Raw genomic sequence first — 22,613 nt, forward strand, 5'->3', positions numbered from 1 at the left:
ATGAGTTGCATCATCATTGAGAACAGGTTCATTTTGAGTAATATACTCATCTATATGCTCATCGGACTGAGTTTGTATATGTTGTTGTAATTCAGTCTGAATATCTTGAGCCACTGGTTGTTCTGGTGTACCTAGTCTAGATACATTATTATCATCTGTTGCTTTGTTTTACAATGGATGCTGATATACCTCAGTTCTTACACTATTATCTGTCAAAGGATTCACAAATATGGACTCATGTGTAGTTCTCATTAATGCAAACGGGAAAATGTTTTCTTTGAATATGATATCTCTACTTACAAATATGGTTTTTTGCTTTCAGTCATATAGCACATATGCTTTTTGAGTTTCTGAATATCCCAGCAGGACTGACATTTTTGCTTTTGGCTTTAATTTGTCTGATTCAACCAAGTTCTTGGCAAAGCACAAACAACCCATTACTCTTACATGAGTTAATAAAGGCTTTCTTTTGTATAATCTTTCATAGGGCGTTTGATTATTAAGCACAAAACTAGGTAGTCTGTTGATCAAATAAACTGAAACTAGTGCACAAAACCCCAAAATCTGATAGGAATTTGAGCCTGAAATCTGCTTGCTCTAGTAATTTCTAATATATGTCTATGTATTTTTCTGCCACCCCATTTTGTTGGGGTGTATAAGGACGGGATTTAGGTGTATCATGCCCATCTGTTTAAACATATTCTCACATATTGAGTTGGCAAACTCTACGCCATTGTCTAACCTGACAATCTTCATAGTTTTGTCAAACTGAGTTTTTACAAATTAACACCAGAAACTGTTTCAATGCTACACATACATCTGATTTTTGTTTTGATAAGAAAATCCAACACATTCTACTGAAATCATCTACTATAGTAAGGAAGTATTTATTGCCATCAATAGTAGGAGTCTTATAAGGACCCCAAATGTCTACATTAATCATATCAAAACAGTTCATACTTCTATACTACTAGTAGGAAACTTTAGTCTAGTCTGCTTAGCATGAGGGCAGATTGCACAATGATCTATATTAGCACTAATTTTCTGTAAATTTGCTGTAAATACTTTCTTTAACACTATAGAAGATACATGGCCTAGTCTTTGATGCCACAGTTTCACATCTGTAGAATTTATAACATTTGAGTCACTTGACTCTTCTTGTCTTGAAGCATTCTGAACACGTCATGAGGTGCTTTCTCCAACTTCTCAGTCAATTTGTTTAGCAACAAATATAATCCACCTTGTTCTTTACCGATCTCCTTCACCTTTCCAGTGTAAAGTTCCTGGAAAACACAGAAATGTGGGAAAAAAGTAATTGAGCACCCCAACTCTTTAGTTATTTTTCTTATAGACATGAGATTATATTTAAACCGAGGGATATGAAGCACATTAATAATTGTCACACCCCAACTAGGGGAAAGGTGCGGGCACCTACCATTTTCCACCTCGGTAGGTGAACCCTTTCCCAAATCATTCATTCAACCACAATAAATAAATCAAGGCAATTGAATATAAGTCTCAATTGTAGATAATAATAAGGATCAGTGAATAACTGCGGAAAATAATACAATAATCCCAAGGAATCTGGTCTAAGGCCGTACAAGAGCCACTACTACGAATATTACAAGTCTGAATATGAATACATGTATGATAATGGAATATTGTCTTAGAATATCAAAATAAGACAAGTAGCTAAGAAGAGGCAACCGGGCAGCGAATCCATCCAAATGCTCACCCGGGAATACTCGTCAGACGGCCTTGGGACTCAGTCACGGGGCGCAGAAGTCGATCTGGTCACAAACTCTGCACTCAGAAAGAATGCAGCAGGGTAGAATCAGTACAATAACATGTACTGAGTAGGCATCATAGGCCGACAACAGTTAAAAAATCATATATATATATGTAAGAAAGAGATTGAAAAAGTAGGCATGCTCATAATCAGATAAAACTCAACACAGTCCAAGTATTGAATCCAGTACCAAACCACCAAGTCTAGTAAATCACCTCAAAGTCCACTACAAGTCTGAAACACCATCTCAAGAACTACTATCAAGTACACGTATCACCAAGATTCAATCAACAAGTCCAAAGCAATGCCAACAATAAATATGAGATGGATGCAATGCAAATGCAATGATACACACACGCTTCGGGTGGAATATCTCGTCGCCTCGATAGTCATGACCCATGGGGGACCACTAAGTCCATGTACCTGCTGCGGAACACACAGCCCGATGCAATAGTCAGTGTTGCGGAACGTGCAACCCGATCCCAGTTAGTGTTGCGGTACGTGCAACCCGATCCAAGTAAGTGTTGCGGCACGCAACCGATTCAATATATATAAATGAGTGAATACACGATAACAATGCCAACACAAATCTCACTCACAATAACAATATCATAATCCTTCCTTCCTTCCCAACAACCTTATTCACGATAAATATGCTTTCAGACATACAAGTAATCACTAAGCATCATTTCTCTAAAATCAATCACGTGGCGGCGAGCCAACAACTCATAATAAGCAACAACACAATAACACACAATAAGGCAGCAAACCATAATCAATAACAATACTAATCTAAGTCTTCCATCCCAACTTCATACCCGAAGGTTTACATGCCTTCTCCAACAATCACTAACTATACATATAAGCCGCTAATTGAAGTCTAACCGAAAGGTAAGCTGTAACCTACCTGGAAAGCCGAACAGGAGCCTCGAACCGTCATACCTTAGCCTTGCCCTTTCGTAATGCCTGCAAGTACTCAAAGTCTATTCATAATCGAATTCTATATTAAAAACCACGAATAATGACACCCATATTGCTATACTTCTAGTTAGGTCAAATTCTAACCCAAGAAAATTGGGAAAACGGGCCCACAAGGATAAAACTGGAAATTGAAAGATGGAACATGAAATTCAAGCTCTAGGTAATCAAACCCAATAATCATTTGCTAAAACAACTCAAGATTAAGTCTAATTCGAATTTAAAGCAAAACCCCCAAAATTTGGGTATGAACCCTAATTCTTCAATCCTCAAATTACCCATTAATAATGGAAGAAATACGCTTAACAACAAGGAATTCATCAAATTCTATGATTATTCTAGTCAATTTTACCACCAATTTCTATTTTAGAAGTCTAAACCCATTTCAAGAATTTTAACACAAGACTCATCTTCTCTATCTAGATTCTAGAGATTATAAGCATGGAATAGGAATCTAGGAAGGCAAATGATGAAGGCTAGGGTCATAGATCTTGCCTCCAAGAATATTCAGTCCACAAGTTGCTCTACTCCCCCAAAGAGTGCTTAGAAAAGTGATGAGAAGAAGTGATAGGGTTTAAGGGTTTTAACTTGAGAAAAAGAAAATATAATTCTGCCCGACTACGGCTGCAGCGGTCATGGGAGCCACTGCAATGCAAGCTCTACGGCGCCTAGATGGCTCGCCATGGGGGCCTCTACCAAGAATCATATGGCCGCTATAGCGGCAAGCATACCGCTACGGCGTCTAGTCACTAAAATCCCTTAGTCCACTATGGCTGTCTTCCCAACGCTATAGTAGGACCGCTACGGCGGTTATAGTACCGCTGCAGCGCCTACACCAGAATATCAGAAAGTTCTGGTTTTTGACCAACTCAACCCGAAATTCGACTATCACCCGAGGCCCCACAAATACCAAAGAAACATGCAAACACATATAAAAACGCGCTATGAACTCACCCGTGGCCTCGAGTTTCCCAACGGAGGTCTATTTGACCAAGTCAACCCCCAATGGCTTAAAGCCAAGTTCTTAACCCAAGTTCCAAAACACTCTCAACTGCATTGGGAACCGAACCAAACACACTACCAAGTCATCAATGGCTATCAGGACCTCTCGGAATCGACGGAATTTCAAAAAAGGTCTTTTTACTCAAAGTCAACTTTAGGTCAAACGAATTTCACTTTGAGGATCAAACCTCCAAAAGTCACCTTAAACCCCGCACGATGACTTAGGGAAAGGGTCAACAGGGGTAAAAGGGTTGTTAGCACTATAACGACCCGATGGGCCATTACAATAATCAAACTTCTAGCGGAAATAGCACTAGACATGTATGTGTAACCATGGAGATATCTCCATTAGGCAGATATACTTGTTTAAGATTTTCCAACTTAACCAATTGATTGAACCTGCTTTTGACATAGCAATATTTGACACCATATGATTTCTAGCACCAGTGTCAATTATCCAAATTTCAACATTATCAGACACAAATAGAGCTTACCTTCCATGTTGATTACATTAGCTGAACCAGCATCAGTGTGAGTTGCATTATGTCCTAGTAGTGATAGAATTTGGTCATACTGATCCTTAGTAAATGTACAGTCCCTTAGTTGTGCCGCAACATTCTCATTATCTTGAATCCCTTGAAAACCTGCATCTGTACTAGTACTAGGAACATTTGTGTTCATTCCAAAGTTGAAATTCTGATCTGGAGATGTGTGAGCATTCACTTCTGAAACTTTATAAGCAGCTTTTCTAGTGTTGTTGTTGCTTGCATTATTGTGAGGCATAAAAGGCTTCTTCTTGGATATGAAATCTGGTGGATATCCTACCAGCTTATAACAGTGTTCTTTGGTATGACCTTTGTACTTACAGAACTCATAGATAACACCAAGTTTGGATTGAAAGATCTTTTGTTGCTGTATCTTGAACCATTAGCAGATGATTGGTTTCTTGCAATCTTTGAGTACGTAGAAATTGACTCAAGACTGTTAGTAGAACTACTGACATTCATACTCAATGCACCATTGTTTGCTATGGAAGCTTTTGCCCTTCATAACCTATGATCATAGCATAGGATTGATTCACAGTAGAAAGAGGAGTCACAAATAGAATTTGATTCCTAGCCTGTGAATATGATTCATTAAGTCCCATCAGAAATTGAAACAACTTCAACCTTTGCAGGAAAGCAACAAACCCTCTTGACTGTTCACAGTTGTAACCAAGTGAAGGAACAAGTAACTCAAACTCATCCCGTAAATTCTTGAGTCTTGTTAGGCTGGCACACTAGCAGTTCCTTGACTTAGTAAAGCAATTTCTTTGTGTAGATTGAAGGTCCTAACCCCATCTACCCTATTAAATCTTTCTTTAAGATCAGCCCAAACATCAGCAACTTCTGATGCACACATAATTCCTTCTAACAGATTTTTGTCTACATAATTCAATAATCAAGATAGCACCATAGCATTTACTCATTCTAATTGATACCACATTGACTCAGGGTATTTTTCTCTTTTACAAGAACCATCTAGCAATCCTATCTTGTTTCTTCCTTCCAAGGCTAACCTCATATACCTACTCCACACAGTATAGTTTTCAGACCCAACTAAGTGAAAAGAAATCAGACTAATACCACCAATATCTGCTGGACTTAAGAAGAGAGGAAGATTTTAGTCTATACCTTGTCCTTGTCTAGAATTCTGGCCAAGATTTCCATCAACAGAATTGGTATTTTGAACTCCATTGTTGACAATTGGATTCTGATGCATATTGTTGCCATTATTGGTAGTTTGATTTTAATTAACACCATTGTTAAGACCTTGGTTCAAATCAGCAGTAGCATTTTCTCCATTTGTCCCCATTTTCTTTTCTGAGGTGAAGTTCTCTCAAGAACACTGCCAACTCCAAGAATCGATTATAGAAACTCAAGAAAAGAATCTTCTAACTTCGATCAAAGCTCTGATACCATGAAATTAATGGTGCAAGACATTAAAATGAACTAGAAGAACAATACACGAATGGAGATCAACTGATTAGAAAACAGTTGAGTAAATTGCAGAAAAATAAATGATGAACAAGAGTAGAGAGAACATTTTCTAGTTGATTGTATTGATTGAATTGTGTTACAAAGTGATAGAATACATTTTATATAGTCTACTAACCTCGCTAAACTAATATACTAACTTGTAACCACTTTTGGAGGGAAACTGGTGTATAACTGACTTTTGGATAGTTAGTTATACTCATAATAGTTTCTGTATACCAGTTGTATACGAACTATATATTTATGCATTCTTTTATTATTCTACACTATTTTGTATTTTCTGTGAATTAAATATCTGTTACACTAAATTTCTATAGTTTAAAAAAAAAAAACTGAGCTTTTGGTTCTTTTGTGTGTGCTTAGCATTGTTACTAGTCTGCAATTTGTTTCCCTATAAATGACATATATCAATGCCCAAGGCTCCAACTTAAAACATCAGCTGTTAATCCAATAAGATCATGTGGTGATATTACTAGTATAGTTTATTTTTTGGGTCATTTGCAATTTTGTGACTATTTTATGCGGGTCTTTAATTTTTTCTTCAAATGGGCTGGTTTTTAATTTTTGTCCTTTAAAATCGAACTTATGCATTGGATATAAATTACGCATCATAATATCCATAGCTTATGCCAACGCCCTTAAAAAATTTATGTTTTTTTTGTGGGTGATGTTGATCAAGATAATCATCATGGACTTTTGACTTTAATTGAAGGCTACTTTCGTAATCAGGCGGCTACCCATGTAATTTGATCATCAATTGAAGACTACGTATCTTTTGTAATTTAGCGATTACATTCATAATTAGCTTAGTCATCTGGCTACTTAGTTCCTTAAGATTAGCTTAGGATATTTGGATCATTGTAAGCGCAAATACCAGTCCTAGCATAAATAGTTTTTTTTATTTTCCTTTGAAGGTAGCTAACTATTTATTATGGATATTCTCTTGAGAGAGTTGAAAGATTGTGTGCCTTGATTAATAGTATCAAACTTTCAAAGTCGTATTTTCAAGTGAAAATTCTTCCATTTGAAGGTAATCCTATATAGTAGATTTGCTTTAATTGCTAGAACTAGAATATTTTATTGTCATCACATTTTTTTAGTTAATGCATTAAAGTGAGTTTTTTTTTTCAAAAAATAAAAATAAAAAAATCGTATTTTACTCTATAAAGGTGGGTGTAGAACAAGTTGAGTTCATTCATGAAAAAGCTAAGGTTTTGACCACATCTAAGCCTCAAAATAAATGACCGAATAATTCAAGGAAGGGCATACTGTGGGGAGGGTCCTTTTAAGTGAATTTTTTTTTATCTCTTAATCATTTAGAAAATCTTAGAAATCTAAGAATGAATCATTGATAATTCACCAGATCATTGATACAAAAAATATCCAAATACCAAATTCGACTTCTATATACTACCCACAACTAGGATCGGTTTTTTAGCAAGGTACAAAATGTATCGTCAAATATTTGATATGATTCCACAAGATCTAGTTTCATTCAAGTAACGGATTCTAGCAGTATTTTCTGGTACACCCTTATGGATTGGATTAGTCTTTCTGGTGGGTATCCTTAATTCTCTCATCTCTTGAACCTATTCATCACAGACCCAAAACTAAAATGACCCCCCTAATTTTTCTCGGTTGTGAGACACAAGCTATTTCTTTTATGATTCCTTCTCTCACTTCTCGAAGACTTTTCTTTTTCATTCAATAGCGCGTCTCCTATACATTCAACCTGCAGTCTGTTTTGTAGTGACCATCTTTCCAACAACTTAATGTAGATGGCATTACGTTTTACGTATAATAATCGAATAAAGATTCGTTTAGTTTTAAGAATAGAATAATCAATGGAACTGATAAAAATTATAAAAGCAACCAAAGAGTATAGTTCGTATTAAAGGCTATAACTTTCATTAAAATTACTGTAGAATTTGGATGGTAAGGGAGCTACAATTTAATTTTAGGATTTTGTAGCCAGACCGGATATATATATCTGCAACAACATTTTTTTCCTGAAGAAAAACATTGAATTTAAAGCATAAATTAAGAGTTATTACAAGCGGAAATAACTTAAGAGTTACTTCTCCATTTCATAATAAGTGGTTTTTTAGACTTTTCAATTTTTTTCAAGGTTTTTAGGATTTCAAGAAAACTTTGGGCAGATTCTTTCAAGATTATCTTTATTTAAATAGTCAAAATTCAATAACTACCTTTTCTTTTTCTGCAAAGTAGTAAAACTTGATTAGGGATAAATTCGTAAAAAACACTCCTAATTTTTTAATAGTGAGCAATTTTTTAAGGGGTATGCATGAGTCTAAAAAATCACTTATTATGGAACGGAGGGAGTATTACAAGCAGGAACTGATAGTTTTTGCGAAAAGAAAGGTAAATAAATACACGTGGTTCACTCCAAAAAATGTCTTCCTCAGTGGCTACACCATGTGAACCCCACGTACTTCGAATAGCTGGTTATGTTGTGTTTTACTGTATTGGGCTCACGGTAATTGTGGAGTATGGGAGGGTGATCCATTGCTGTATTTAGGAACCTGTAAGTCTGTCTCCACATGAGAGGGTAAAATCCAGTTCTGCTTTCAACTTGTATAGAATAGTTTATTGAAAGTAGTTGCTAAGCATTAAGTAGTGAAAAAACAATTTTTGGTCGTCAAACTGATTTTATAAACTAATTTTTCAAATAATTTAAGGACATATGAGTCATTCTAACAGAAAAATTACTTATCAAAAGTATCTATATAAGGAGAATAACAAATGATAAAATGGAATGATGGAGTTAGGGATTCTATTTTGGGAAGAGTGTTTTAGAAATTAGAAATCATATTAGAGATAAAATAGTAAAAGATTTGGTCAAACTAAAAGTGTTTATAAGATGAAAAGTCATAAGTCAGGAGTGACCGGCTAACTTGTGCTTTTGATTGATTTTTGGCTCATAAACACTTTAGGTGTTTAACAAACACGTCAATAGTAATAAACTTAGAAAGACAACCTTATATTCACACTCTTATTTTTTTCAAAAATAGCATGAGTATTGATATTTGATACTAGATCCGCACTCATTTTCATAAAGTAGTTAACTATGAGTGTTATGTAATACTTCAAATCTATTGATTTAGTTATGAATTTGACTCACTCAATTTTGTTGATCAATTCTAATTAAAGAACATGCAACGGAGAACCATGAAAACTTGAGACGTGACAATAATAGAGTGCACATTGGGGCATGTTGTTTCATGTGATGAGAATTTATGAAACACAGCAAGTTAGGCAGTGACTGACAGACAGAAATAGGTTGTTTTTAAATGCCTATTTAAAAACAATATAGAAGAATCCGAAAAATCTCACTGCTTTCTCCGTTTCTCGTCTATATATTTCTTCTTTACACATGCTTCATTTAAGTCAACATCAGATGCACCATCTATATTCTGATCCCAATTCTCAGTCCCTTTTTTTTAAAGGAGAGGAGAAGAGAAAAGGAGAACGAGAATGGTGTTAGGATTGAAATAATCATGTGTCGCGCAGAAATTAATCAAGTATATTTCAAAAGACGATAAATCAAACAATAAAAAAGAAATATACCAATGAACACAAAATAATTTGACATGTTTCGGTTAGTCAACCTACATCAACAAGTGAAGATGAACAATCCATACGTAAAAAAGAGTATAAAATATCGAACTCACATTTATTGTATGAAAAACTTCCCTCACTGTCACCAGACTAGCTATAAGTTTTTAGTAATATCACGTATCATTAATTAATTGTATCCAAACTCAAGACAAAATGCTTAAAAGTTCGACGATTCGTCTCATCAAGGATTTAGGTCACCAAAAGAAGTAAAACGGAACTTAGGGGTTTGATTATTATGACCTATTAATTAATTGAGAAGTCATTATATATCTAAATAGAGATTTATATCTATTCTCAGTCACAAAAGAAATAGAAGTCAAACCTTTCGAAGATGCTTTCGTCTAACCAGAGACGGAATTCATAGAAAGTAAATTAAACTTTACATAAAGGATGCTGAATTATTATAGGGAAAAAGCACATGAGGAATTTGGTTCGTTGGCACATGAGGAATTTGGTTCGTTGTATTTCACATGACCGCCATACTTATTGAATCGTGTGTAGAATCTGAAAACTATTTGCTTCTAAAATCAAACTAGAAACGAGCCGAATGAAATTCTCCCTCTCATTTTGTTCGAGCTGAATTACATTCACCCTCTCACGGGAATCTTCAATGTCATCACGCAGGTGAGCAGTCCTATATTATGCCCTTTAATGACATTGTCTTTTGACCGTACGACATTACTGAAATTCCTTTTTGGTGATTTAAATCATCGTATGTAAGATAGCGCGAAGCATTTTCCGTCTAAGTGATCCATTGGCGAAAAGAGAGCCTTCCTCCTTCTTGCTTGAAGCTCTATTAAAGAAGCATTCTATTCGGAAAAGGCTTAGGGCTAGGCTAAACCTCCCTTAAAGCCATGAAGTCCCAAAGCTCTTATTGGTTGCCTCAAATTTAAAATCGAACACTTACAACGAGTAGCAAAGATATATTTTCACCTTTTGAATTTATGTTCTATGCACAACATAATCTCTTTTTACTAGTATCGAATTCAGTTGATCTACTACAATAAGTAACACTCAATACGACAATATCAATCTTGATATGGTAACATGAAGAGTAATAAGTACTAATAACATGCAAAAACCTATTACTCCCTCCGTTCCAACATACTTGTCGTGTTTCATTTCTCAAGGGTCAATGATATAAACTTTGATCAATATTTTAAGATGTATTTTTCACCATATTAATGTGAAAAGAGTTGCAATTTATAGTATTTTTCGTATAGTCTTTAATATTTAAATTGTAATTTTAAAAGTTTGAATTAATCTAACCTAATTTAGCTCCGAAAATTAGTCAAATTGATTCTCAAAAAGCAAAACGTGACAAATATGTTGGGGCGGAGGGAGTAACTTACACTTATATTGTAACTTTTCTTAACCCTATCAAACTATTTAAATTTTTTTCACTTCAGCACTAAGTTTTTTGCTTTAACACTTTTTCCGAACCAACATTTTGAAACAACGACAAATTGTCTATTTCTGCTCTTTTGATACAATCAACACAGCTAATTAAATGCAATCACCGACCAAATTGCATAATCAACTTCTTAATCATACAATTTTGCGAAAGTTACACATATATTCTAATCCCAAAAATGATACAAACACATGTTTTCATGCAAGTAATCTTGGTCATTGCTTGATAACATACCATCCTCCAAACCTCGAGTCAAATCATGACAATCTTGGTCTTGGATCTAGGTGAATTTTGTACGTTCAACTAAACTCATAATTCAATTGAGTTCTAACAATACAATAAGACACGTACATTCTGAATTCACTTATTCTAGATACTAGATTTTGACTCTACATGGAGATGCAGGAACAGAATATGACCAACACCTAGGTGGTGATGAAAATGACGACGAGGACAACGACGATGACGAAGAACTAGTAGGAGATGGTTGTAGCTGACATTTTCTCATATTTAGTTTAGGAAGGAAAAATAGCCTTTGTAAGAATTTTCCCTTTGTTTGCTTTTTTATGGCATTTTGCTTCTTTTTCTCAAGATATGATGGTGGAGGTGTTAGAGGAGGAAGTGGGGTTTCAAGAAACTTAACTTTTGGTGTTCCTGGTTGAGTTTCCCACTTAAATGGAACAGCCAATGGTGCATTCCCATAATAGACTTCAATATTATTGGACTTTTTCATTGAAGAGAGTGATTTTCTAGGCAAAAATTGATCATTTTGTGGATGTGACTCTTTCTCTTCATATGACTTTTCATCTGATTTCTTTTTGATTAGCTTGATTTTGGGAAGATCTATTGTAGTTTTGGGATTTTGCATTTTTCCTAGTCTCAAACTTTGTAAGATTATATATATGGGAATAAAGAAGATTTGGAGATCAAAGAGGAGATAAGGTCTTTGGGGTTTAGGTGATTTGAGGAGCAAGTATTTTGTAGTTTCTTAGATAAAACAAAAGTTGCTTTTGGACAAAAATGAAGTGTGTGTATATATAGTTAAAGTTTCTAAAGATTAAAAATATATTCAAATACCACCACACTGCCCACGACCGACCCACTCTTATTTATTTTCTTTCCTCTTTTTAGTTATGCTCTGTTTAAACAGAGGGGAGGAAGGGAGAAGCCAATAGTTTTTGATTATTTTATTGACCAGATTTTTTAATGAAAGTTAAGATGGGGTAAGTGTGAAGAGTCAACTATTACTTAATATTAATTTCTTAAAAGAGTCACCCCGGCCCATTCCTAAGCATTGGATTCTCGCTCTATTGAATCCAAGAATAACTATCGTGTGTATAAATTCGACACATATAAAGTTTAGGCATAATCCATAAACAGACCATCAAATTTGACCTCAACTCGCAAGTTATGCACAAGTAAGTACCTCAACTTGTATAAAATTGAATAACTAAACATAAATGCTGGCGTGATATATAAATTTTGAAGGTGTCTAGATCATCATTTTTATAAGTTAGAGTGTTCAACTGATAAAGCGGAGACAAGTTGAGATGTCTACTTGTGCACACCCAAAATTAGGAGACACACTTGCCAGTTGAGGCCAAATTTGAGGGCCGTATTATGACATGCCTAAAGCTTTTGTATGTTTTTGGAGAGCTTTCCAAGTCTCAAGCAAAGATGAGTCAGGCTATATATGCTACATTCAATTTATTCCATTTTTAATATTATGAAAAGGTGGTTTCTCTAGCACCATAAATTCTATATATTTTCTATTGCATATAAGTCTCTCTGAGAGACTAAAGATTCCTAACGAACATTGGACATAAAGTAAGCATACAAATAAGATATTCTAACTAATATTGGTATCCCTTATGTAGATCTTTTTCTTCTATTTTGCCTTAACTTTTACTAGATCAGATTGGATTTCACCATATTGTATACGTTCTATCCGTTTCAAAATAAGTGTCGCCTTGGCTTAAAATACTTATTCTAAAATACTTATTCCAAACTAAGTGTCACTTTAGGAATTCAAGATCAAAGTTGGCAGGTGTTTCAACTATGCCCTTAACATTAAATAATTAGTCTTCTTTAATATTGCTCGATACTCAAAAAACATCTAATAAAGAAGGTTAACTTAGTAAACCATGTTGCTCCCAAACGCACACGCAAGTATACGCGGTCGTACAAGTAATATAGAATTTTTAATTCTAGATATCGTACCCACAAGGACTTATGGTTAACTGTCAACTAAATTAAACTAATGCTAATTATCTAAACAAGAAGTAAAATCTCAAGATATAATTGTTAACTAACTAAAAATAAAATAAAATAGATAATGAACTTCAACCAAGAAAGAACGGATTTTTATTGGAGAAGAAATAGATCTAGGGCTATGACCACTAACAATCCAGTTGAGTCTTCAAATCGTTCTACCTATAGGTTACTAGTTGACGGGTTAATTGTAACTTTATGATATTCTCTCGAACTACTGACAAGCCTGTAGATGCTACTATAACACCTATATCTCTATGGTCGCCAGAGGTAACAAGAACGCATTTATTTCTCCGTATTCAACTAAGTAGGGCTAAAGGGTATATCTCTTTCCTCAGTAGCAAAACGATAATATCGAACAAACTATATTTATTCTTATTACATACGTGAATTCCCTTTCTCAAGTCCAATTGATGCACCACAGATAGTGTTCAACTATTTTGTCAAATAATCAAACAATTAAGACCAAGAATAAATAAATAACCCAAAGATGAAAAATCAATAGATATAAATGATAATCAAACGTCAACTTTCATGCTAGCATCAAAACCCTAGAACTAAAGAGTTTAGCTCCACATAGACATGGAGGAAAAACAACAAATCATCCGAATAAAGATGTCAAAATAAGTATACAGAGAAGTGAAGGTAAAACCCTGTAACTACGGCTTCCACGGCAGCTCCAAACTCTCTCTAGGTCCAAAGTTCTGAACTAAGGGTTTCAAGCTATCCCAATTTATGTAAAAATCGTGTAGAATATATATTTATAGAGTACTAAAAGGCTTGGACTTTAGAAAATCAAATCCAAATCGGAGAAGGAAAACAGCCGAAAATAAGCCGGGCGCACCGCCCTGGGCGGCGCCGCAAGAGGAATTTCCAGTGCTTCTCCTTTCTCGGCCACTTTGCTGCATCTTCAATTTAATTGCTTTTTTTTCTTCACTTGGTTCCACGTAAACAAACTCATAGTGCACGTTGTCATTCCTAAAACTTTCCACGTAGACAAATATTTTGGTGCTAGGTATTCCGTTAGAAACCTTCACCTCTAATCATTACCACACAATTGTCCAATTACAAGCCGTCAACGTGAATGTGTAACACTCCGTTCCACTTCTTTTCTTTTTTCTCCCGCATTTTATTCAATTTTGCTCCAAATCTCTTCATCTTTACACCGCTTTATTCCTACATAGTAAAATATAATATTAAGCACAAACCACAATAATTAATACTCAAAAGAAGATTAAAAGTATTAAAATGTGAGGCAAACAATGGATAAATATATGTATTTTAGCCCGAACATCAAATCATACTTTGTAATATTGTTTTTCTTAATGGGCACGAAAAGAGCTAAAGTAACACTAATTTTGCAACGGGTGAATAGTTCTCTAGGAATGACTTCCTTCAATGTGATTTTGGATTTTTCCCATTCCCTTTAATACTATCAACTACCAATATTATTACACCTACAGATCGATGCATCTGAAGGTCGATGTAAGACACGACTTAACCATTTTGCTTAATCTCATTTTAGCATCTAGGTTTTTGATTCCCTTGAACAGAGGGTAGATCCTTAATCTTGAAAATAGTATAATTATAAAGAATTGGCGGAAACTACCCTAAATAAAAGAAAAATACAAAAATAAACAGTAGAAGGCAACTCTAGATGCAGCCAGCAATAGACTGGTCGACAATTATTAATGAAAAACAAAGGACCTAAAGTTGATACTATAAGAGGTACTTGGTGTTGGGTCTAATTGATAGGTTGAATGGAAATGGAGGGAAAAGAAGTGGAGGCAAAATGAGTTATCCCTCTCGTTTATGAAATAAGCATTTGTCCCTCATAGGTGGTGGAAAGAAAAGTTCCCTACTTAAAAGACAAAGCACTCCTTCTGTTAAAGGATCGAAGAGGTCTCCTTCGAGCCGTCGTCGTCGCTTTGCCACGTTTTGACGATTTAGTCAAATCATCTGATTGATTGATAATCTTATAATACAACATATTTATATAAACAACAGCAAGGCCATTAGGCAAATGTTAAATCATAATTAATGAATCTGAAGTTCCTACTTAGTGATTCTCATAGCCTTTGGATTCTTGGATTTTAGATATGAAATGGTTAAAAAAAAAGATATTCATTAGTTTTAAATCTTGAGTTCGATCCCTCAGAATGATTTTTTTTTTTTTTTTAAAGAGTCTTTTGTCTTAAATGAGTCCTACAATGCGTAAATCTATATTAGAAAGTGAATTCCTAATAGCAGATAGTTAAATAAAAATATGTAATAGCTTTTAGGTGAACCAACATGAACCTGTGAATCATCATATATGGTCATTGTCAACCCTATGTGGATGATATAATAATGTAAGAAAGTATAGACATGCATTTAATGATCTGATCTTTTATAATTAAACATTTTCACGGCATAATTGATTTAAATTTAACTCTGGATGTATTGGATTACGGAACAAAACCTGCAGACTGTAGTATATCCGAGCTAAGGCTGTCAAATGGGTGGATTTGACTAATATGAATAGATTAAAACGATAAATTAATAAGGGATTGAGTCATAACTCATAAGTCATAACCTGCCTAAATTCTGGTTGGATGTGTTAATTTGGACAAAATTTGAATATTTCGAACTCGTCCAACTTAAAATTATATTTTATATATTTACATGTTCTTTATTATGTGTTTCAACAAGCAAAAACCTTTTTTATTTTATTTATCATGACTATATCTAAGCAAGTAAATTTAAAATATGTATTTTTCTATGTGTTGATAATCTTTTTATGAGTCAATTTCGATTACACAGACTACTCGAGAAATGGGCAAATAAAATTAGTCATCATCTCAAAAAACTAATCAATATTTAGCTAATCTTTAATGAGAAACAAATCTTTGAATAAACATACCCCTATATAAAATACGAAAAAGATTCTAGCAACGCGTGTTAGCATTCGAAGTTTTTACAACTATATTTCATCACCCTATGTTTGAGTTTGAAATTTTCTATAGACATGGGATTTCATCACAACATACTGAAATTCGAAATGTTTTAAAGTAAACTAACTCAACATAATGAGTTGGAATTTGAATGACCGATCTGATATGTTGTTGTGTATGGGTGAAAATAATGGTAAATTTGAGTCAATTAGGTGCTGGGAATTAAGGATGGTAGGGTATATAGGGACAATGGACAAACTTGAAATGGACAATTCCAACATAGTGTGTTACTTATAAAAGGTTCTAATTCCAACATATTACTATAATGAAGTTTCTTCCCATTTTAGCTAAAAGGTATTTTCGATTCAAATTTTATTTTCATAATAAAAAGTAGGGGTGTACAAAGCAAACCGACAAACCGCACCAAACCGATAATCCGAATCAAACCGAGAAAAAAACCCGACTAGTGGTTTGGTTTGACTTGGTTTTTGGTTTTAAAAAGAAAACCCGAACACTATTGGTTTGGTTTGGTTTTAAAAAAAAGTCAAACCGAATCAAACCAACCCGACATTACATTTATAAAATTTCAAACATATTTTATACATAGAAATATTTATTTATAATGTAATTTATAAATGTTTCTTTAACTTTTTCATAGTTTTTTGTCTTTTAACATATTATTTCAAGCTTGGAATTAGAATTTTAAATGGTTTAATAAGTTTTATCGCTCAATGATATTAGTAACTCAAATAAAACTCAACAAAAATAAAATCAATACTAATGCTAACAGAAGAAATTCATATCTAACACTGGAATGAAAGAAATTCATATCTAACACTGGAATGACAATAATTTTGATATCTATTCTTTAGTTTTATATTAGTTTAGAAAGTGAAAATACATAACTTAATTTTTTTTCTTTAGTATCTAGTCATGTAATTAATACTTATTAGCCGTACTTATTTTAGCATGACTTAGTACTTTAAGGGGTCGTTTGGTATGAAGGATAAACATAAATAGTCCCGGGATAAGAATTTAACAATTTCTTATCCCTCTTTAGTTAGTAATCATGGGATAAGTTATCCCAGGAGTAAAAATAGTCTTTGGGATAACTTATACCGTCATGGTTGGAATAAGTTATCCCGTGATATGTTACCCGGGGTAAGGAAGAAACCTCTTCTTTTTAGAAATTATCCAATGTATAATACTTTTAAGTCCAACATACCAAACAATACCAATAAAAAATAACTCCCGGTAATAACTAATCCCAAGATAACTTATCCCAACGTAATTAATCCCAGCAAACTTATCCCAGCGTAATTTATTTTTGAACCAAACGACCCATAAGATTATGATCATTTTCTACATGCCTTATAAATTAGTTGTATTTATTGTAGCATGACTTAGTACTTTTAGACTATGAAAAAATTATTTTATGCAATTTCATTAATTTTTTTCGTTGAATATTTTAGCACAATGTCATCTCTCATCACGTTTTGTGTTATTTTCTTAATAAATATCTTAATTAGATAGTCGTATCTTACTAGGACTAAAGAAATATTTGAAGTACAAGTTATATATTTGTATGAAGACTTTACCAGAAAAAACCCGAAAAATCCGAGCAACCCGAAAAAATCGAGAAAACCCGAGGTTGAAAAACCCGACTTTTGTTGGTTTAGTTTGGTGTATAGATTTAAAAACCGACAATTTGGTTTGGTTTGGCTTTAAAAATCCGAACCAACTGGCCCACGTACACTTCAGTGATGGTGATGATGATTTACTCCGTGGGACCCGTATCAGGGGGTCATTTTAATCCAGCAGTCACTACCACTTTCACCATTTTTCGTCGGTTTTCATGGAAACTAGTACGTATTCAATAGTAGTTTTTAAGCTTCAACTTTTTATTATTTACACAGTTATCTTAGGAGGAAAACTTGCTAGTATGAAGAGACCAATAGACACATAATTGACGACTTAAGGTACCCAATAGATGATAGCTAAAATTTAAGCGTCTAAATGGAAGTGTATAGATTTTAATTTATTGAGGAGTTGTCAAAATATAATTTGGCCTCATTCTTGTTTTGAGTGTAAGTTTTATACACCATTAATGTAAATAATTTTTATATATCAAATCATTCAAAGAAATTTTATAGGTAAGCCTTCTTAAAATGTAGGTTTGGAATCTTAAAAATAAAACATGTTACCTGCTACAACAAATAAATATAACTTGATAATGGAAAAAAAAAAAATTACATTGATGGTGGATATTACTTAAACTTTTGATTGGAGCGGGGTTTACCTTATGCACACTCAAAGGGTAGCAGTTGCGGGTCCCTTGTGATAGAAAAAAAATTACTTAAACTTTTTGTTTTAGCAAAATGTACATGAAATTGACATATGATATGATACATGCACCTTTATACATAATAGCCCAGCTAACGGGGTCGATTCTAGCAAGCGGTACATTAGCACTATTGTTGGACGTCAATTCAAAATCTTATTTCGGTACAATTCCAGTTGGATCTAATGGGCAATCTTTGGCTATGAAAATCATCATTTCCTTCCTCTTAATGTTCGTTGTTTGCGGAGTTTGTACAGATGATAGAGCGGTACTCTATTAATTTCTTACATTTTACAATGAGCAGAGAAATTCTGCAGCAGTTAGCACAATTATATAATCTTAAATGCATTGGTTAATTAATTTGTTTTGCATATGAAAAGCAGGTTGGACAACTTGGTGGATTGGCAGTTGGAATGACAATAGCCTTGAACGTCTTTGTTGCCGGGTATGTATGCTAAATGTTACTCCAGTAATCATATTATGTGTCTTTTAAAGTTTTTGCGTATTTTTTAACATAAACATATTATATCTTTAATTAAAAGAGCAATTTTTAAATCTGTTACTCCTTCGGTTCATAATAAGTGTTCACTAGACTTTTTATTTTTACCAAAAAAATTATCCACTTACATAACGGGATTTAATTAACTTTGTTTTTTTAGATTTGCGCCCTATGAAGTGGTAAGTGACCAGATCTCAATGAGTTAAGTTAATAGTTATATGCAAATTTTAAATAAGGGTAATTTAGTCAAAATAATTTTTTTTTTTTTTATTTTTTTTTAGGATTTTAGTATTTTCTTAAGGATTGTTAAAAGCTAAGTCAACATTTATTTTGAATTGGAGGGAGTATCTCACTGTAAACGCTTTGCTTAATTGATACTCCAGTACTTAGTGAAAAGTAATACTACTAGATTTGGAAATGGAGAGTATTAATTTTTACCTTTCAAGTTAATTGAATGCAGGCCAATTTCAGGAGCATCGATGAACCCAGCAAGGAGGATTGGTCCAGCGATTGTGAAGCACGTCTATAAAGGCCTTTGGGTGTATATAGTTGGGCCAGTCATTGGTACTGTAGCAGGAGCATTTGTATACAACTTAATTAGATTTACAGACAAAACCCTTCTTCAACTAGTCAAAAGTGGGCCCCTTATTCGAAGTTAAGAGTGTTAAATAATTCAAATTAAACAAGCTTTTAGATTAGAAAGTGAATATATATGTCATTTTTTGAAATCTCTTACTTGATTCAACGTGTAGCATGAATTTCAGCATTGTACATATTTTAATTAACAAATTTTAAATTTACTGTTCTTGTCTAGCCTGATTCCTTGCTCTGACCAATGGATGATAGAACGCTGATCTAACAGAGAGTTTTTTCTCGTACCATTCAGCCAGCAGCTTTAATTTCTGCACGATCAGTTTTTGCTTCGACTTGACATGCGGTGATAAGTTCTTCCATTAATATGGTGTAATTTGAACTACAGCCGACATGTCACAATCTTTATGTTTTCCCCTATTTATTATGCCTTTTTGAGTAATTAAATGAACACTTAACTGACGTGTCATTTTCTTTATTCAAAGAACAGGGGTGGATGTAACCTCCAGGTACGAGGTTCATCTGAAACTAGAACTTCTAATACTCAGCTTAAATTCGTAAGTAAAAATCCATTAAAATTGCAACAAATGATAAATATGAATCAATAATTTTAAAATTTTGAATCAATATTTAAGATTCTTAAATATTGAACCCATAGGCAATCATATGAACTCCAGAATATGGGATGAAGAAAGCAATGGTAGTCTGACTCATTCACTGAAATAGTTAATTCAGAGAATGCCTGAATTTCATGAAATTAAGGAAGCTTAATCTATAGTACGGAATATGTCTTAATTTTAAGGCACATCTGGTAAAAATAAATAGGCACTGAACCATGCTCTAGTGAAGAAATGGATAAACCTTTATGTTTTCTAGTACCGAAATATAAATACTACATGCATCCAATAAGAGTGTGATTTAGTGGTCAATAAGGCCTGGATATGAAAATTATTTGGGAGATTAAGGTCGTAGGAACAAAATGATTTCTACTCATTTGTCTTATGGGAAGTGTTATCCGGTACCAATAGTGCCTAGTTAAAGTATGTGCAGATTGACGTGATATGATACTACATTATTAAAAAAAAAAAAAAAACCACTTAAAGAAGGAAATGTTTTTCAGCTAAAATTTAATCTTGATGACAATCTGGCAAGAAAAATTGTTACAGAAGAACAGAATAAATAATCCAGTACTGGAAGGCAACGAAGAAAAAGTAAAACAAGGGGACTTTAATCAGCCTCAAGAAAACTCTAAAAGTAATACTACATCAATCCTAGCCAATTACATAGACAAAGACTAGCAACTCTAGGATCCCACAACCAACCAGAGGCAGAAGGGAATTACAGCTAGTTACTGCACCGGAGTAACTTTGCAAATTAAATGGATCAGTTGAGTACAAGTTTCCTGGTGGTGCTGTGAAATAGGTGAACCTTGGCGGTGGTGGTGACCGAAGCGAGGGATTATTCTGTTGAATAACCGGCGGGGCCGTGGAATAGATGAACCTTGGTGATGGTGGTTGTGGCGCAGGCATATTCTGTTGAATAACTGGTGGACAATTTGTATTAATGGGCTTTGGAGGAGTAGGAGGAGGAGTTAGTTGTTGGCTGCATGGTTTCCCGCACGGACATTCTCCACACTTTATGCTAGGATCAGGCATTACAGGCTCATCAATATTATTGTCTTGATCAGATGTAATATCAGTGGCTTTAGCACAAACCATAAGTACCATGAGAACCAGATGGTGATATTTGGCACAAATATCATGTTTTGTGTCATTTTACATCCTATTCTTATGACTTTTATCGCTTAATTCATGAGGCAATCGTCGTATTTGAACTTATGTCGTTATATTTCATGTGTATAGGTACGATGATGACAAACAATGGAAAACTGTGCTTAAAGTGAGTGATTTTGGAGCATATAACGATTAGACGAGGTGACGAGTTGAAGACCACAAGTGATGAACTAAAAGGAAAAATAATCGGAATCAAGGTCTCGTCTATCCGCATCGCGTGAAGAAAGGCAAGACAAGACCAGCCGGGCATTACCATCAGGCCATCCTTCCGCATCGCGAAGGAAAGCGGAGGCCTCGGCAACATTGCGCGATTCATCCGCATCGCGGGGGAAAGCGGGGGTTACCGCAGTTTTCCCGTTCGACTAGGATTAGGTTTACTTATTTTTTGTTTTTACCCTAGACTATATATAGACGTTTTATTAGCCGAAAAAACGGTGTGCTCGGATTATTTAAAGACTTGTAAGCCACCGTTCTATTTCTCTCTCTAGGTTTATTTTATTTTTTTCATCTTTTTCAACCCTAGATTATTCATGAATTCTTTTTTTTTTTGTCTATGATCGAATCATGAGTAGCTAAACTTCTTAATTTTAGGGTTGTGGCGAAAGACTTGAAAGTTGGTTTGATGACAATTATTATCTATGGATTTTTCATATTTGGGTTGCTTATTTATTCTTGATCTTAATTATTTGATTATCTGGCCAATAGTTAGACACTATCTGTGGTGCGCGAATTGGACTTGAGAAAGGGAATTCACGTACGTAATAAGAATAAATAGAGTTTGTTCGATTTAATTGTTTCGCTACTGAGGATAGAGATATACCCTTTAGCCCTACTTAGTTGAATACGGAGAAATAAATGCGTTCTTGTTACCTCTGATGACCATAGAGATATAGGCGTTATAGTAACATCTACAGGCTTTGTGAGTAGTTCGAGAGAATATCATAAAGTATAATTAACCCGTCAAATAGTAACCTAGGAAATAAAATAGGTGGAATTGTCCGAAGATCAAATGATTGTCGAAAGCCATGACCCAGATCTTTCTCTCATCCGTAACTTACAATCTTTGTCAAGATATTTAAATACAAAAACACCCATCACAAATTGTTTACTTTTCAGTTTTAGTTTAAGTACACCAAACATCTTGTTTTTCACTTTCTTGAATAGTTTCATTCGAATTTGAATTAGCTTAACAGTAGAATTTAAATCGCTCGTGAATCGATATCCTGAAACATGCCATATTACGCACATGCGACCGCGTATACTTGCGTGTGCGTTTGGGGAGCAACAATAATTAAGCACCATGATTAGAAGAAACTTTTTACTACAT

The 22,613-nt window shown here is 34.2% G+C and overlaps 3 protein-coding genes across 3 annotated transcripts; 1 reads left to right on the top strand and 2 right to left on the bottom strand.

Moving 5' to 3' along the window:
- Positions 1-10,955: 10,955 nt before the first annotated feature.
- On the bottom strand, positions 10,956-11,814 carry LOC132051203 (uncharacterized). The gene has a single exon (XM_059442457.1). It carries the CDS (start codon positions 11,724-11,726, stop codon positions 11,235-11,237), a length of 492 nt encoding a protein of 163 aa, XP_059298440.1. The 5' UTR covers positions 11,727-11,814; the 3' UTR covers positions 10,956-11,234.
- A 6,011-nt stretch (positions 11,815-17,825) lies between these two features.
- On the top strand, positions 17,826-19,561 carry LOC132051204 (probable aquaporin NIP-type). Its single transcript, XM_059442458.1, has 4 exons — positions 17,826-17,926; positions 18,473-18,671; positions 18,787-18,848; positions 19,363-19,561. Exons 1-4 carry the CDS (start codon positions 17,826-17,828, stop codon positions 19,559-19,561), a joined length of 561 nt encoding a protein of 186 aa, XP_059298441.1.
- A 1,203-nt stretch (positions 19,562-20,764) lies between these two features.
- On the bottom strand, positions 20,765-21,220 carry LOC132049020 (leucine-rich repeat extensin-like protein 3). Its single transcript, XM_059439695.1, has one exon. The coding sequence runs from the start codon at positions 21,218-21,220 to the stop codon at positions 20,765-20,767; it is 456 nt and encodes a 151-aa protein (XP_059295678.1).
- Positions 21,221-22,613: the final 1,393 nt, after the last annotated feature.

Source organism: Lycium ferocissimum, chromosome 3 (assembly GCF_029784015.1).
Source record: "Lycium ferocissimum isolate CSIRO_LF1 chromosome 3, AGI_CSIRO_Lferr_CH_V1, whole genome shotgun sequence".
Lineage (NCBI taxonomy): Eukaryota > Viridiplantae > Streptophyta > Magnoliopsida > Solanales > Solanaceae > Lycium > Lycium ferocissimum.